The following is a 17,756-nucleotide window of genomic DNA, read 5'->3' as shown; positions in this document are numbered from 1 at the left end:
TTATGTTTAGAAAAAATGTGTCTGTGTGAGACAGTGGGATGGGGAGGGACAAGGACTAACTTAGTCTATATCAAAAATTTGCCTGAAGTCAACTCTACATCCAGAAAAAATAGGGAAAAACAAACCAAAATAACTCCCCCTCCCTCAAACTTCTGCCTTCTAGCTCTGAATGTCCTTTCTGTTTTCAGGACTTGGGCAAGTCTAGAGATTTGGCATGATGAAACCTAAATGCCATCAACGTCATTAGCTTTATGAAAACAGATGTGTTCTTAGATCAGATAACAAAATGATTTGTCTAAACACAGTTTGATTTCAGTTTTCCAAATGCTTGCTGTGTCTCCAAACAATAGTCAGGAGCTCTGGTATCCTGTCCTTTAGCTTTTCTGGATGACGTGGAGAAGTAAAACGTGTTTAATCTGTATAAAACAAACGTGCAATAGAAAGCAGTAAAAAAGTAAGACAATACAAGGGTTCCTCAGGTTACAACACAGTCCTATTCCTAGGACAGTGATGTAAACCAAATTTTGTTGTAAATAGAAACATACCCTAGCCTAAGTCATTTGCCTATCTGAACACAGTTGTAAAATCATAATCTAGAACATAAAAACACAAACCACAGAAAAAAGAAAAACATAAATGTACTGTACTGTACAGTGTACTGCATACTGTTCTGCCATGCCACCATGCCATGCACAACCAAACTAATTTGCCTATGTAGTCATAAATACAACACTAACGACGTAAGCCAAAACATTCATGTCTTTGTTTTTTTAAAGTTTTTATGGGAGTGAGTGTCGTAAACTCGAAACATGGTATACTGAGACTGTCATAACCAAGATCCCCCATAGAGAAAATAAATAAAAAGAAAGAGAACCCTGTGCATTTGGGTATCCTATATATTACTAATTCATAGAATGATCTAAAAATTTAACTTATTCAAAGTTAGTAATATTATGAAATTTAAAGCCAACCTATAAAATCCCCAACAAATAAAAGTAAAAACTTAGTGACATATTTTTGAAGATAAGAAATAAACCAGATTTTAAATTGTTTTTGATAGCATAAAAAATGTCCAGGTAAACAGGCAGCCAAATTTCACTAGTTTGTCAGATAGTAGGTTTTATAATGGTTAGACTGTCAAAAGCATGGAGGTAGTAGAGTGTACTGGTTAGAAGAATGGGCATTGGACTCAATCAGCCCTGAGGAGATCTGGCTCTGCTGTTTCAGAATTAGTTGTTCTAGGGAAACTTAAAAATCTGTGTAAGCCCCAGTTTCTTGATGTATAAAATGGTGATAAAAACAGTATGTATTCATAAAACTTGGTAGGATTAACTGAAGAAATTTAGATAAAGTGCAAAACACAGTTTCTGGAATGCAATAATTGTACAGCAAATGGTTATTATGATTATCATTGTTAGAAATGTGTTTGAATTTTTGACTACTGATATTTGTACTAAATTGAGAAAATTTGACTTTTGTCATCCATTTTAATATTTGAGGGTTCAAAAGTAAGGTTAGGTAATGATATACCTATTATTTAATTTGTAAATACTCCTTAATATTACTGTCACTTTTTGAGTGAACTTATGCTTCATGAGTCTACTCTTTCATGGTGAGCATTAAGTTCGTTGTCAATTTATAAATATTTTATATTTCAAAATCTCAAATAATACAATTTTGCATTTAGTGTATGCGTGACTTAAAGTGCCCTGGTTTTTTTTTTTTTTATTTTTTTATTTTTATTTATTTATTTATTTTTTTTAAATAAATTTTTATTAATGGTAATGGGATGACATTAATAAATCAGGGTACATATATTCAAAGAAAACATGTCTAGGTTATTTTGTCATTAAATTATGTTGCATACCCCTCGCCCAAAGTCAGATTGTCCTTCGCCACCCTCTATCTAGTTCTCTGTGCCCCTCCCCCTCCCCCTAACTCTCCCCCTGTCCTCCCTCCCCCCACCCCTGGTAACCACCACACTCTTGTCCATGTCTCTTAGTCTCATTTTTATGTTCCACCAATGTATGGAATCATGTAGTTCTTGTTTTTTTCTGATTTACTTATTTCACTCCTTATAATGTTATCAAGATCCCACCATTTTGCTGTAAATGATCTGATGTCATCGTTTCTTATGGCTGAGTAGTATTCCATAGTGTATATGTGCCACATCTTCTTTATCCAGTCTTCTATTGAAGGGCTTTTTGGTTGTTTCCATGTCTTGGCCACTGTGAACAGTGCTGCAATGAACATGGGGCTACATGTGTCTTCACGTATCAATGTTTCTGAGGTTTTGGGGTATATACCCAGTAGAGGGATTGCTGGGTCATAAGGTAGTTCTATTTGCAGTTTTTTGAGGAACCACCATACTTTCCTCCATAATGGTTGTACTACTTTACAGTCCCACCAACAGTGAATGAGGGTTCCTTTTTCTCCACAGCCTCTCCAACATTTGCTATTACCCGTCTTGTTGATCATAGCTAATCTAACAGGGGTGAGGTGGTATCTCATTGTAGTTTTGATTTGCATTTCCCTAATAACTAATGAAGCTGAGCATTTTTTCATATATCTGTTGGCCATTTGTATCTCTTCCTGGGAGAAGTGTCTATTCATGTCTTCTTCCCATTTTTTTATTGGATTGTTTGTTTGTTTGTTGTTGAGTTTTATGAGTTCTTTGTAAATTTTGGAAATTAGTGCCCTGGTTTTAATAATAGTATCTGGCTTGTCTTTAAATTTGGTCTATGGTACTGTTAACTCTCTGATGTCAACTAAAGCTGGCCTTTAGTGGAGACTATTTTTTGTTTCTGTTGAGATACAATGAAAACAGACGGCAACACATATTTGAAGAAACATCTTTACAAGGTTCTCTGTTGTACTAATAATGGAAGTGCCCAGTATGAAAGATAATGCATCAGTTATCATATATAGAACATCTGATCCAATGATCAATCAATCAATAACAGTATTTCATTAACTAGAGTCTTTAAAATAATTTGTCCCTCTCTGTCTGTTGTCATTTAGTGATGACAATTTTAATAATAGATCAATATTTGAAATCTTGAACACCTAATCCTATGCAATTACTTGGTGAGAGTAGATTATGAGCTATTTTATATTTGTTGAACTGACTGTTTAAAAAATTTAATGGTGTAAACTTTTTGCATACAAACATGAAATTATTTTGATTTCTGGTTGTTTTCTTAAAATAGGAACTTGGTAAACTCTAGATAGAAAAAGCAAAGTTAGAAAAAATATTATTTTCTAAAACTTCATATACTTTATTCTTTCTCTTTTCTTCCTAACACGTTCTCTCTCTGTATTTGGTTATTTTTCATTTGGGAGTGGTTTCAATGAATTTATTTTCAAATTAAAGGTTCCTGGATTTTCAATATTCACAGTTTATTGAAGGGTTAGATGTTTCTTTTATGTAAATTAACTCTATTCTGCCTTATCTTAGTCTTATTATGATTGTTGCTTTTCTTACTAAATAAACATTCTTATTATTTCTATTTTTTTTTTTTTTTGTATTTTTCTGAAGCTGGAAATGGGAAGAGACAGTCAGACAGACTCCCGCATGCGCCCAACTGGGATCCATCCGGCGTACCCACCAGGGGGCGATGCTCTGCCCACCAGGGGGCGATGCTCTGCCCCTCCGGGGCGCCGCTCTGTCGCGACCAGAGCCACTCCAGCGCCTGGGGCAGAGGCCAAGGAGCCATCCCCAGCGCCCGGGCCATCTTTGCTCCAATGGAGCCTCGCTGCGGGAGGGGAAGAGAGATACAGAGAGGAAGGAGGGGGGGAGGAGTGGAGAAGCAGATGGGCGCTTCTCCTGTGTGCCCTGGCCGGGAATCGAACCCAGGACTTCTGCACACCAGGCCGACGCTCTACCACTGAGTCAACCGGCCAGGGCATTATTTCTATTAATTCATGCGTTCAGTCTTGAGTTCCCGGAGCATTACGGGTTGTACTGCACGTGCTTAGCAATGTGCCAGGCCTGAAAGGGTTGTTGCTGTTTGGTCTGATTCTTTCTATATTCAGAGTTTGTCTGATAATAAAAGAGGTAATTTATTTACTCAAATAATATGATAAGTCCAAAGAAATTTAAAAAATGAAAATAAACTTTAGAGAAGGGCAGGTAATGGTCTCTGGGAAATTCAAATGCATTGCAGCAGATGGTAAGGCCAATTTCAATTTTATGACTAGGTCTACCTGCTTAGCTTTAAATGAATGTGTTATCTGAGTTACTTTCAATTCAACATTATTTCTATGAAACTCATTTTATTAAAATAATTAAGTGCAAATATTAAACAGATGGAAGTACATTATTATGTATAAATATATATTATACAACATATAAATATATATTATACAATATATAAATATATATTATACTGTAAGATATAACCAAACTTTAGCTATTCATCTCTGCTTAATGTAACTTGATTTTTAAAATCTCAGATCTGAGTACAATGTAAATTGCTAAATGATCCTGAACTTTTTCTTTAAAATCCCAATACCTTGCAGGGCATTAACAGGGTCTAGTTTTAGAGATGTGGACCATCAGTGGTACTTGCAAGTATTGAATCTTCAGTCTTAAGGAGAGCTCCATTAAGGAGAATTGCTCATTTGATCTTGCTATTGAAACCAGCATTTAAAAAATGTTTTGATAGATTACATCAAAGGAAAGAGGAAGTCAACACACACATTTGTCTTAAATATTATGAGATATTTAAATATGGTCTATATTAGTAGGAGAAAGGAAACCAACATAATGTCAGAAATTTACACAGGTCATTCTGGGATACATAGTCATTGTATCTTGTTTAAAATCTTCTTGTAATTTTTCATTTACCATGTTCTAAGAATTAAAAAAATATATATATTTTTTATTTCTAATAGCTTAAATCTTTAAACTACTGTCAAACTTTCTCTTGATGCTTGAAATGTTTTTCAGTGATTCTAACCGAGTTGTCACTAAAAATTAATAGAAAGATTGTAAACTTAAAAATAATGTCAGCTTCCTTAATAAGATCTGTTTAAAAATAAATTTTTACAGAACTGCTGGCAGACACCACAGATTTGGAGATTTTGCATTTTCCTCTAACCTCCCATTTTGGTAGCTCACTGTTCTTTCATCTCAGATCGGCCAATGCTAAACCTAGAATGCCCTTTTTCTGTTAGTTGAAACATTTTTAGCTCTATATATTCCTTTAGCAAGACAATTTTTTTATTCTGTTCCCTTTATAGTCTTGTTTTCTGAATTATGTTAAAATATTTAAAGATGTTTAGTGATTTGAGATACTTCCCATCTAAGAGGACACATTAACCTTTGTCAATAGTCTTCAATTCTTACTTCAATTCTTAATTAAACAACGGTACTCACTCCTCTATGGGTAAGAGATAAAATAGACTCAGAAGAGGTGTTTGGGTACTGAAAGGTTTTTTGGGTGCTATGGAATTTTTCTTTGGCCCTTTCAGCATTTAGATAGACCTCATCCAGAATTATTCAGATATAAAATTTTACTATAGTGTATATGTTTCCTAATCACTCTGAGAAAAGTGGATTCGCTGGGAAATGATCTAAAAAGTACTGAAGAGGCCCCTATTTAGAAATGCACATTCAGCAACAAAATTCCCTGATTTGACCCAGCTGAGTTTTAGAGTCTGACAATTTATATTTGTACTCTTATTAAAGAAAGCTCTGAAAGCTTTATTATTTCCTGCTACAGTCCTTCCTTTCGGTCCTAGTTATGAGCACGAGATACTGGAAACCACTGTATGAATATCGTCATATTGTCTATCTTCAATTCTGTCCAGAAAGGAATGTCCTTCAGAGATCATCTGGAGTTTGTCTGACTGATAATGTAGTGCAGAACAGTTCCAAAAATAAAGACAGGATTGTTATGTCCATTAAGAACAGCTGATTACATCATTGTTTTGTTTTGCTTTGTTTTTTCACTTGTAGCCTTGTGCCTTGTATGGTGGTTTCTGTTTTTCAGAACAAGCTAAGAAGAGCCACTCTGTTTCTGTGCTCCAGGCATGAGGGAGTACAGAGTCTATGTTTTTGAAAATAATATTTGGCTCACACAAGGAGCCTGTGTTCTACTAGTGTAATGTCTGATACATACAAGAAGTATTAGCATTCATAGGAATTGAGGCTGAGAGATTGACTAAAAAATGCCACAGTCAAAGAAGTATTTAATTCTTTTCCTTAATTTTTTACTGAGTTTATTTGGGTGACTTTGGTTAATAAAATTATACAGGTTTCAGGTGCACAGTTCTACAATACCTCATCTGTATATTGCATTGTGTGTTCACCACCCCAAGTCAAGTCTCCTTCCATCACCATCTATCCGCCCTCTAACCTCCTCCACTTTCCTCCACCCAGCTTTCCCCTTCTGCTATCCCCACACTGTTATCTGTGTCTATAAGTTATTTGCCTTTGTTTAACCCCTTCACCTTTTTCACCCCCCCCCCAAAGAAGTGTTTATCGATATTCTATTGAACCTCTTACTGGAAAACATATTAAATTAGAATAATTAAGCAGGAGGTCTGATTTGCTATCTTGTTTCTGCCCCAATGGGAAAAGTCAGCATTGAATTTATATCTACCAAAAATTTTTACTTATCTTTTTATATAGCCAAAGCAACACCCACTTTATCTGCACTTGTCTGTATTTACTCTAATCAAATAAGGATTTCTACAGAAAAAAAATCTTTGAATATATACTGAAAGACAAAACGGAAATTTCCTAAGAGCTTGGAAACTGCATGTGATAGTTAATAGATTTTTCTCTGCCATCTATTGATGTTAAGGAGAGGACATCAAGAATTTTAGTAATCATATTATTTAGTTCACATGTTATCATTTAGTTCTATATATTTGTCTTCTTTATTTCCTTTTTAGATACTGGCTCAGTCATGCACTGAGATCCTGGACTTGCAGCCCTCAAGTGTGTGTGTTGGGGGTAAGTGGTTAGAATTTAAAAATATCATGTAAGAAAATGCATTTTTTTCCCTAGTTAAATTATATGATTTGAAACTCATGTTGGAAAGAGAATAGCAAAATTAACTTTTTTGGCATCCTTTTCTGTAAGAATTTCTAAATAATTCCTTGAAATATTTCTATTTTAAATTCAAATTTTTAACATTGGAATGTTATTTTAAATAATGAACATATTGTGTGACAGGCTTTTAGAATCTTCTGTATATTTAGTTCATGTTTGAGACCTTTTCCATGACAAGTAAAATAAAATATGAAAATTTTTTCTTTTATCTGCTCATACAAACAGTCGTGTATCTGTAGGCTTTGAGCTCCATGTTCTGATAACCTGGCCAAAGTACAGTATTCACCAGTTCAGGGCACAGAAAGAAGTGACTTGCAGCTGGATGGCAGGAAGGAAGCCAGTGGCTTCATCAGCTGCTGCTATGAAGACTCAGGTTTTAACACTTCAAAGCCATCCTTACCCGAAGAGAGTGTGATTCTCGTTGGCCTATTCTATTTCCTCTCCAAATCTAACTTCATGTTAACCTGACTTTACTTAGAAAAGGAAAAATGTCATGTCTGGTGGGGGAGAAAGTGTGCTGTGTGATTCATTTGCCACGGAGCCTCTGAACTGCTGCACGTGGTATTAAGTTCTGCACCTTCTAGCCTCCTTAGCTAATGATTACTGAGATGGTGGAGGGGAATTAGTACATTTGAACATCCCAGCAGTTTTTATAATCCCTGGTTCACAGATGGGAAAACTGAGGCAGAGACAGGGTCAGTATTTGCTATTAGTAATTGTCTTATTAGATCCCCTTGTCTGTCTGACTCATAAGCCCATGTCCTTTTTACCGTTATAGTTTAAGTTTTACCTGCATTTTATTTTAATTTATAAGCAAAATTCCTTTTATAGCACACTTAATAGAGAATGGCATGGCAGTATTTTCTTCCATAGTTATTATGTATGTGTTAGATTATGTTAGATAGCAGGTGTTTGAAGGGATGGAGAGTTAATCTGTTAAAACAGTCATATATAATTTTGCGCTAAGCAGCAAACATTTATTTGCCAATCAAGATATTCGATTTTAAACTTTTTTCTAGCACATTATTTTACTCTCTAATGTTCAGTGACTGCTCCTACTATATACATGGAGTACAATAACTTAAATCAACTTTCTTTTCTGACTGGCTTTAGAGTATTAATAGTTCAAAAACGTTACTTCTGATGAATTTTAGATTTGTGTGCAACAAAAAATGAAACTGGATTAGTAATGTAGAGAAGCTGTTAAAGAAGAACTCTGTATGATGTGTCATAGTTTAAAGAAAATACAAGACATAACAGTTCTAAGAACCAAAGTACAGGAACAATTAATGTTCTTCACGTTATCAGACCTCAATACCTGAAAGGGGAGAAAAACAAAGAGGTTTCATTTCTGCTGATATTTTTCTAAGGATTGAATTTGGGGAAGTTTGTATGGTATTTATCTGTGAATGACTGTTATGCTTCAATTCTAGTATCTTGGTCTCTATTGGAAACAGTTGTTTAAAAAATAAAATGCCTCTCTATGTTATAATGAGTAACATCTCCACTATTTCCCTAAAGGGTCTCAGAAAGCAAATAGTGTTGACATAGAACTGTGTCTTGTTTGTGAATAATATGAAGAAATTCATAATTCATTCTATGCATCTTGGTACTTTCAAGTTATGTCTTTTTTTGTAAAGCAGTGATCAAAATGTTTCTTTTTCTTTTTCTTTTTAGAGGAATTTCAAATTGTTTTGAACGGAAGAGGATTTAAATTGGGAAGTCGCAATGGCAGTGTTCTCTGTACTTACACAGTAAATGAAACCTACACAAAGAGTAAGTCCCTGTAGTCTCAACGTTGCCTTAATACTTGCACAGCAAGTCAGCATCGTGTTTCCCTTTCCCCAGCTGAAACCAACTATACTATATGTTTTTAACCAATAAGGAAGATATGAAGTACCATAATAATACACATAGTAATCATTATTTAATAGTTATTTAATGATGGCAATGTTTGTTCATAGCTTAATGAATGCCGGACCCCATTCTGAGTAGCTTCATTATACAGATGATGGTCGTGTGGCTGAAAGAGTCAAATAACTTGCCTGTGGTTATGAAGTTAATAATGGGCAGAGCTCAGAGTTGAACTCAGTATTCCTGGAGCTGCCCAATTTAATTGCCTCTTTTTCTAGATTTATTTCTTACCATACTTGCTTGAAAACTCTTAAGTCACTTGAGCTACTCTACTACTTGCTGCCTTGTTTTATTGTCACTTGTTTTCTTTATCTAATTTCTAAATAATATGTCAGTTATCTTTTTGAGACAGGCTTTTTGTCTTATAGATATTTTATATCTCCAGTGCCCACCTAGCACAGTGTTTGTTGATAATTATCATATTTATGGAATTAGGTTTTATTTTTCATATCTTGGCTTTCAAAAAAACAGTATGTTTTCATCTTCATTCTGAGAAAAACTCCACTTACATGATTAGCATTTGGGTTTCTATTACGTGTCTTAAAATTTTATACTGGAAGGCATATGCTACAACTTTGAACTCTGATGGAATTATTTTTTGAGAGGTTCATCTACAATTTTGCTGTTTATCTGATAGTACTAAACACTCTGGTTAGCACAGCTTTGTCTACACACACAATAATTATACAAAGGGGTGATGATCTTAGCATGATAAATGTAATAATAAATTCCTTTCCTATTAAGATCATCATTTTGGTAAGGCAAGACAACAGTATTTTTTTAACAAATTCTCTTTGTAGTAGGTTCCACGATTGAAGAGGACAAAATAATTTTATTTTTATTTAGTAGCCATCTGTATCTAAGCATTACCTAACTCCTCTTGATTACATAGCTAAATTGATTATACTATAAATATATTTTATAGTTAGCTATATAAGATTAAGTTTGTTAAAGTAAATATTCAAACAAGTAACTAGAGTGAGATTGTATTTTCATCATTCCCATTCTAGGATTATCCATTTGATTATGTAACTTTTGTGAATATTTATAGTCTAGATTATTTTTCTTATATGTTATTGGCAATATAATTATTCATTTTAAAATATATTTTTTTATTGGAGACACAACTGTTTCATTAAACTTTTGAAGTAAGTTCATTCTCCTTTGGACATTCATCTTGTTTTCACCATCATTTTAAAATTTTGCTTTAAAATATATATACCATTCACCTTTTCTTTCTTTCTTTCTTTCTTTTTTTTTTAAATTAAGTGAGGGGCAGGGAGGCAGAAAAACTCCTGCATGCACCCGGACTGGGATCCACCCAGCAAACCCCATCTGCAGCAATGCTCTGCCCATCTGGGCCATTGCTCCATTGCTCAGCAACAGAGCTATTTTAGTGCCTGAGGTGAGGCCATGATGCCATGCTAAGTGCCTGGGGACAACTTGCTTGAATGAGCCATGGCTGCGGGAGGAGGTGAGAGGGAGAGATAAAGAGAGAAAGGAGAGAGAAAGAGAAAGGTGGAGAAGCAGATTTTGCTTCTTCTATGTGCCCTGACCAGAAATCAAACCCAGGACTTCCACATGCGGGGCTGACACTCTACCACTGGGCCAACCGGCCAGGGCTCCATTTATCTTCTAAAAATCTAAGATAGTTGAAAAATTGAGGAAAGTGGATGATAATTTTACAGTGTCTACAAATGTATGTGAACTTAGTAAAAGTGTCATGATTTATAATTTACCAATATTATTTATCAATGAGGCATGTAATCTCTATTTTTCATTCTTTTTACCCTCTTTCTTTAGATGAATGTCTTTTCACTTTTTCATGCTAATATATCTAATGTTCCACAGTTGAACTCTGATTGCCAGATACCCTTTATATTATTAATAAAACTGTGAGATTCATAAAACCCTTTACCAATTCAATGGCATTTTATTTTCTAGGTGTGAAGCCAGTAAGTATGGATCTTAATTCTGTACTTTGTCCTGCACCTACCTTGAATAAAGTTGGAGAGTAAGTACTTCATTAAAAACATTTTAGCCACAAATTATTAGGAAATGGTAAAAAATATACATTGGTTATTTTATTGTATTTTGTTGTACAAATTGCACATGAAGTAGTAAGCCCAGAACAGACCACTCTTGTTAGTACTTTATACTTGTAATAAGTTGAAAATGGTTAAAGTCTGTTTTGTCTTATCTATATGTTGATTAAAAAGCTCTATAAATATTTATCTAGGTGGTGTGAGAACTACTGTTAGAGCCTTTAAGTAATCAGAGCCACAGCCTCTAGTTTGAACTTCAGGATATTAAATTGACACATGCACACAGACACATACATGTGAGTTCCAAAGTGAGATTTTGACTGAGTAATTACTATAGTTTTTAAATATATAGTAAGATTCTCCTGTCTAGTTAGTGGCACAGTGGATAGATCCTCGGACTAGGATGCTGAGGACCCAGTTTTGAAACCCCTAGGTACCCAGGTTGAGCATGGGCTCACCAGCTTAAGTGCGGGGTCGCCGGCTTGAGTGTGGGATCATAGACGTGATCCCATGGTCTTTGGCTTGAGCCCAAAGGTCACTGGCTTGAAGTCCAAGGTCACTGGCTTGAGTCCAAAGTTGCTGGCTTGAGCAAGGGGCGACTCTCTCTCCTAGAGCCCCCTGGTCAAGGAACATATGAGAAAGCAATCAATGAACAACTAAGATGCCTCAGTGAAGAACTAATGCTTCTCATCTTTCTTCCTTCCAGGCTGTCTGTCCCTGTCTGTCCCTCTCTCTTTCTCTCTCTCTAGAAAATAAGTAAATAAATAAAATAAAAAAATTAGAGGATTATTGATAGACTGTGTGAGAAATCATTAATAAGTCAAAGGTTTTTGACCCAAATAACAAAAAGGGTGGAGTTGTCAATGACTAACATAGAGAAGACAGCTGTGGGAACAGAATGAGAGGAATGATCAGAATCAATATGGAATTTGTTATATAAAATAGGACCAAACATCAAGCCAAAAGACTTATTATTGCTAATATAAGATATGATTACTCAGAAAGTCATGGAGTCTAACTGTGCGCTGGGGATTAAGATGGTTTAGGCAAAATGGATTTGTTGCAAATTCCAACTCACAACCTAACGCAGCCATACACATATTCTCAACAACACTAGATTATTTCATAAATGAATACTTTTCTATAGAAAGAAAAAAAGATTCTGATAGTTTTACTTTCGTAAGTTATACACTGCTTGAATCAGTTTAAACTAGAAAGCTGATACTGATTTAAGTTACTTAGTTAATTAGAAGTGATGTCCAATAGATACCTTGAATATTTATGCATCCACAGAAGTGATCAAGTAATCTTCGAACTACTAACATGATTTTCTTGAATTCCATGGAGAAAAATACAATCTTTCTCTCTGAACACTAATCCAGACTTTGAGTTAGGGTCTTGTATATTTTACTTTCCTCTGTTCTAGGTCCAAGATCAGTATAAAGTGATTCTAAAAAAACTGTATCCTGCTTATTATCATAAACATATTGCATCAACTACTGTTTGGCTAGAGAACATTTGAAATGTTTCTGATCATTTCCTTCATAATAGAGAGGATAGAAAATAATTATAAGTGTAAGTACTAAATGACTAGTGAAATTACTTGTTTATTAGCCTCTCCACTGGTTTTTCTGCTTCTGTCCTTTGCAGGAGCGATCCTGTTAAAGCAAATTGGCTTGTTACTCTTCCGCTTAAAATCCTTGTAATGAGTTTCCCATTCCACTCACAGTGCAAGTCGAGTCACTATAATATTCTACAAGGTTCTACAGGATCTGGCCCCTCATTATTATGTCTCAGACTTTATCCTTTTTATTTTTATTTTTTTTGCCCTTTCTGTTATAGCCAAACTGACTCTTTACTGTTTCTTAACCACTTCAGCTTATTCCCAAATCAGTACTTTTACAGTTGCTGTTCCTCCTGGCCACTGTATTTCATCATACAGCCTTCCCTCTTCTTGGTTTGGCTCTCTCTGTTCCTTTCCCATGGTTTATTGTTTTCTTCAAAGCATTTATTTATTATCACGTTCCTTTCTTGCTAGGATAAATTTTGTTTGCCTTGTTTCTTGCTGTATCTCTAGCACCTGACACAATGCCCAGCTTACAGTAGATTTGCTAAATGTTTGTTACCTGAAGGACGAATATATATTTCTCAAATACCTTGATTTACTATGTATATAATCAGTTAAAGGACCTCATTTGGTTCCTGGGGGACTGATAATAGGTAGGAGGAAAAAAAAATCAGATTCCTATTTTGGACGGCCATTTAAGAGAGCAGAAAACTATCTTGGCTTTTTAATTATAGTGTTTACTTTAGGAAGACACCTTACTTTCTTATCCAAAGTAATTATAAAATGTGATACATCTGTTCTATCCCAGATACTGAATGTATTTTTTTTTTTTTTTTTTAGAATTTGCCTTTGGACACAGTCTCCTTTTAAAGAGACTACCATAGAGACTGTTGATATTCTTTAGTAGTTGTAGATAAACTAAATATTCAGGAGATGTGATTTTTAAAAATCACACAGAGCATAATAAATAGTAGATATGAGAGTTCATCATCTGTTTGGCTTTTGACACTAATATTTCACCTATAGTCAAACTGAGATTGTTTTGGGAAAGAGCTCTGTCTAAAATAATTAGTTTTGATTTTCTTTTTTAAAAAACCAAGTACATGAAACCACTGAGGCAAAACTTGAGGAGATTTTATTTGTTAATGTATTGGTGTTTGGGGACATCATTATTTGTTCTGCTAAGTATGTTGCAAGTAATTTGGAGCTTTCCTTTGCCTTGAGTTTTCTTCAAATACTTTTGTAGATGATGAGCTCTCTTCAGAGATTGGATTAAAATCAACACAGCTAAAACAGTTTCGCCTTGTAAGGTGACTGATGCCTAACACACTTGTCTAATTATCCTTTGGCTAAGAATTCAAACCCATTAAGTAGCTAGTTAGTCTGTATTTCAAATAAACACATCTGGCCCAACAATGAATGAAGGTTTTTCCTGTGTGAGGGTGACAGATGTGGCGATGGTTCCCCCTGTTCTCTCACTTAAATAATTAACAACACTCTGGTGAAGTAGCCTTAGACAGCCAGCCTCAAAGCCAGATGCATAGTCTCAGAGCTGTATCCATAGGCATGTGCCTCATCTCATTAGCCTTCTCTAACAGTTCCTTTCTCATTCTGTATTCCCTGAATTACATTCATTTGAGGATTATTTCTTTAAAAACCCAGAGCTTGTGAATTTTGGCTTGAAAGAGGGTTAAAATGAAAATGTTGATTCAGAGATGAGAAAAAAGAAGGTAGTCAAGGAGTTAGAACATAGGTTTGCATTTGGAAATTGATGTCATGGAGTAAGCAAAAGTTAGTCATTTGAGTGAATCTTATGCAGGTATATTATTGTTTAGCATTGTTGAAGTGGGTCTTTGAAGTACTTTCTTTGAGAGAATCTCTGTTAAATTTCTTTATTTGATAGATATTTTTAGACTGAGATGAACAAATTCTTAGTATTTAATCAGAAAGTAAGTAAAGGTGGTAGTAATGAGGTTGTTCTATTTCTTTTATGGGTACATTTTAAAATGTCACATGAATAAACAAGTTGTCTAACCAAGAAATAGTGGTTGATTGTTTGGGAGTTTGTTTCTGCTGGTGGTTTATTTGTATCAAAATGTCTTAAGTTTGAATAGAGAGGACTGAGAGGTTCTTTGAATCGTCCCTCTTTCGGGGCAGTTGCCTCATGGTGAAAAGTGCAGGTGGCACCAATATTCTCAGGAAGGACTTATTCTCAGACCCTTGTTTAGTGAGACAGCAACAATAACACAGCTGCTCTGCTATAGTTGAGATCTCAAACCTGTAATTTGGCAAGAAAAACAGAGCGAACTGGGTAAATAAACATGAACACACTGTGAAGGAAGGAAAACTGAGCAGAATGAATCCTACAGCTTGTTTGATAGAGATGATTTAAGAAGGCAAATAGTGTAGTTACATGTGCTTTTGAAACATTGGCTAGAATCTTCTGGCAAATATGAAATCAATATCTAAATCAGATGGAACTGATAGTATTTTCTTAAAAGAAAGTATGGAGAGACGCTTGCCAGAGTGTTTTGAGTATGAGGTGAAGGGATATTAGCAAATGTGGAAAATTTTAAGCATCTGATGCTGATCAGTCATTGAGATGAATGGTGTAGCAGATTTGGGATTAGAGCCTGATTTGATAATATAATCTTTTTGTTTTCCTCAACATTGTATTTTTCCAATACAATCTATTTTCCTGAAATAAAATTGATTAATTTCATTTCTATTTCTTGGTTGGACACATTCTGCCTTTAACCTAGCTTCTCACTTGAACACTTCAATATACCTATACAGTATATGTAAGTCAAGATATATTTAGACAATCCCTAATTTTTTTTATTTTAGTAGCTGGTGATACAGTCACAACTTTATACTTTTGTTTCCTCTGAGGAATGAGATTTTATTTATTTACTTTTATCATGGATACCAGCACATTAGTTATGTCTTTAATTTGAACATAAATATTAGAATCTTGGTGAAATGCATTAAAGCTGAGGACCATCTCTGTTTCTCTATTTCGCTACTTGCCCTTCAATGATGGAACATTTATCATGTCTTTCACATGGTGTAGTAATTTCTGATTATATATATGTAAATGTGGTAAGTTCACCTAATCTGCATTGTATTTCTATTTCAAATATTATATTCAGTTCTGGAAATTGTCTTTCAAGAGGAACAACAATTAATTTAAGCACATGTAGGGGTGGCCAACAAAATGTTGCCGATGAAATGGAAAATTCTGGAAAAGATAGAATTTAGATGTGACACATTGGCTCTCTTTAAACATCAGTTCTGGTCTGGCATGTAAAAGTTAGATTAGACTTACTCTATTTCCCCAAGGAAAGGAGAAAAAGTGGAAGGGGAAGGGAGGCACATTTCAGTTCAATATTAGAGAGCTCTTTTTACCAATTAGAATTAGAGTGTTTGATAACTAAAAGTGTTCAAAGAGGGACAGCTTTATGATGAGGTAGAGGATATACTTAAATATGTATGTAAATCCTTATATATATATATATATATATATATATCTGCTTATAAATTTTATATTATCAAAGCTTTTACTATTACTAAGACATTTGACATTTTTGGATGAAAGGCAATAAAAATTGAGTGATTATTTCCTTGTCTTGGTATTTTATTAAGTAAAAAAGAGGTTATTTTCAGTGTAATACAGAAAAATTTTTAATACTTTAGGTGTTATATCTAGTATATTTCTAAATATATATATTTTTCTTCTGAAATCTAGCAATCTTTCTATCTGTAGTGTTTGTTTTAGTTATGCACATATATTGAGATGTCTCAAAAAGAAATTACTTTATTCAAGAATCCTTTAACCATTTTGAAGAAAATATTTTTAGACATAACATTAATTTACATATTCATTTCTAGAAGTAGAATCTTTAAACTATTTACAAATATGAAGCCTCGCTTTTCAACTAGTAATCTTTATTATGCATAAAGCTAACTTTTGAAAAGTTCTGCAGAGTATTTAACAATAACACTTGATTTCAAAATACCTTAACTTACCTTAATTTTAATAACATTTTGAATAGTTTCCAATTTAATTTTCAGTATGTGCAAATTGGAGGAACATTATTCATTACTTCCAGCAAATGTCTTTTACAATTTTATTTAATTTTTTCATCTTTTTAAATGGATCATAAAATGTCAGTCTTTTATTGGATATGCATAAAGTCAGTAGCAAATGAATACCTTGCTAATAGGTTACTGTGGATTGAAATGTCAACCATATTTCATGGAGTATGAAATTTCTCATATCAGAGTAGCTATGACATATGGCACTGAGCTAGTCTCCTGTTTTGGAATTGTCGTTTATTTAAAAAAATTAAATAAAAGTACTGTGACCATTAGGCCTTATTAAATTTTACTATTTAATAATTTATCATATAGAATGAATTTAGCTGTATTAGTAATTGAGTACCAATTTTTATTAAAATGCACATCAATTACATCTTTTTGTTTAGGTTTCTTCTGTCCATCTACTTTGAAAAAATATTGTGTCTCCCACCTGGTCTCCTACTACCCTTGTGCTTATACTTATTTTAGTTAATTTCAGTCTGTTGTAATTTGTGGCTTTCTTTCAATTACATTGTAATACAATGTTTTATTGGTTACTGGAGCCCTATTATCAAGCACAGCTGAGGCTGGCCTATTGTAGGTAATTTATGAATATATATTTAAATAACCAGTCATAGAATGATTGAGTGATTGAATAAACTTATTGGCAAACATTTATAAACCAGTTTAGAGTGCAGGTTTAGGCTTTAGGTGTAACACATAGCTCAGCATTGCTATAATGTTGGGTTTAATCAAGATAGTATTTTGTCACAGGAAGGAATTAACAATGAAAAATTTCTTTACATGAACCTGCATGACATTATACACTAGGTATTTTTTGAACAGTTTAGCTCTATTTTTATATGGCAGTAGTAGAATAAAATTCTTTAAATAAAAAAATTGTTATATAATTATTTCATTGTTGTTATACATTCTTCTGCATTATCTGGGGTTTTTTTAAACTTGTATTAAAAATGTTACCTTGAAATTCTAATAATATGTTAGACAAATAAGGGTACCTGTTGTGTTCCAGAAACTGGGTTGGACTTTTTCATGTACATTATTTTATCAAGCTCTTCTCACAAAA

At 34.0% G+C, this 17,756-nt stretch overlaps 1 protein-coding gene across 2 annotated transcripts in view; it reads left to right on the top strand.

The window, feature by feature from the left end:
- The window catches only part of ANTXR2 (ANTXR cell adhesion molecule 2), a 158,500-nt gene that overhangs the window by 30,601 nt on the left and 110,143 nt on the right, over nt 1-17,756 (top strand). For both annotated transcript variants that reach the window (XM_066384843.1, XM_066384842.1), the window contains exons 8-10: nt 6,904-6,964; nt 8,741-8,839; nt 10,922-10,991. In XM_066384843.1, the coding sequence (XP_066240940.1) occupies nt 6,904-6,964; nt 8,741-8,839; nt 10,922-10,991 (230 nt within the window). The remainder of the gene's footprint in view (nt 1-6,903; nt 6,965-8,740; nt 8,840-10,921; nt 10,992-17,756) is intronic.

This window comes from Saccopteryx leptura, chromosome 5 (genome assembly GCF_036850995.1).
Source record: "Saccopteryx leptura isolate mSacLep1 chromosome 5, mSacLep1_pri_phased_curated, whole genome shotgun sequence".
NCBI lineage: Eukaryota > Metazoa > Chordata > Mammalia > Chiroptera > Emballonuridae > Saccopteryx > Saccopteryx leptura.
This window is presented reverse-complemented; position numbering and strand designations above follow the sequence as displayed.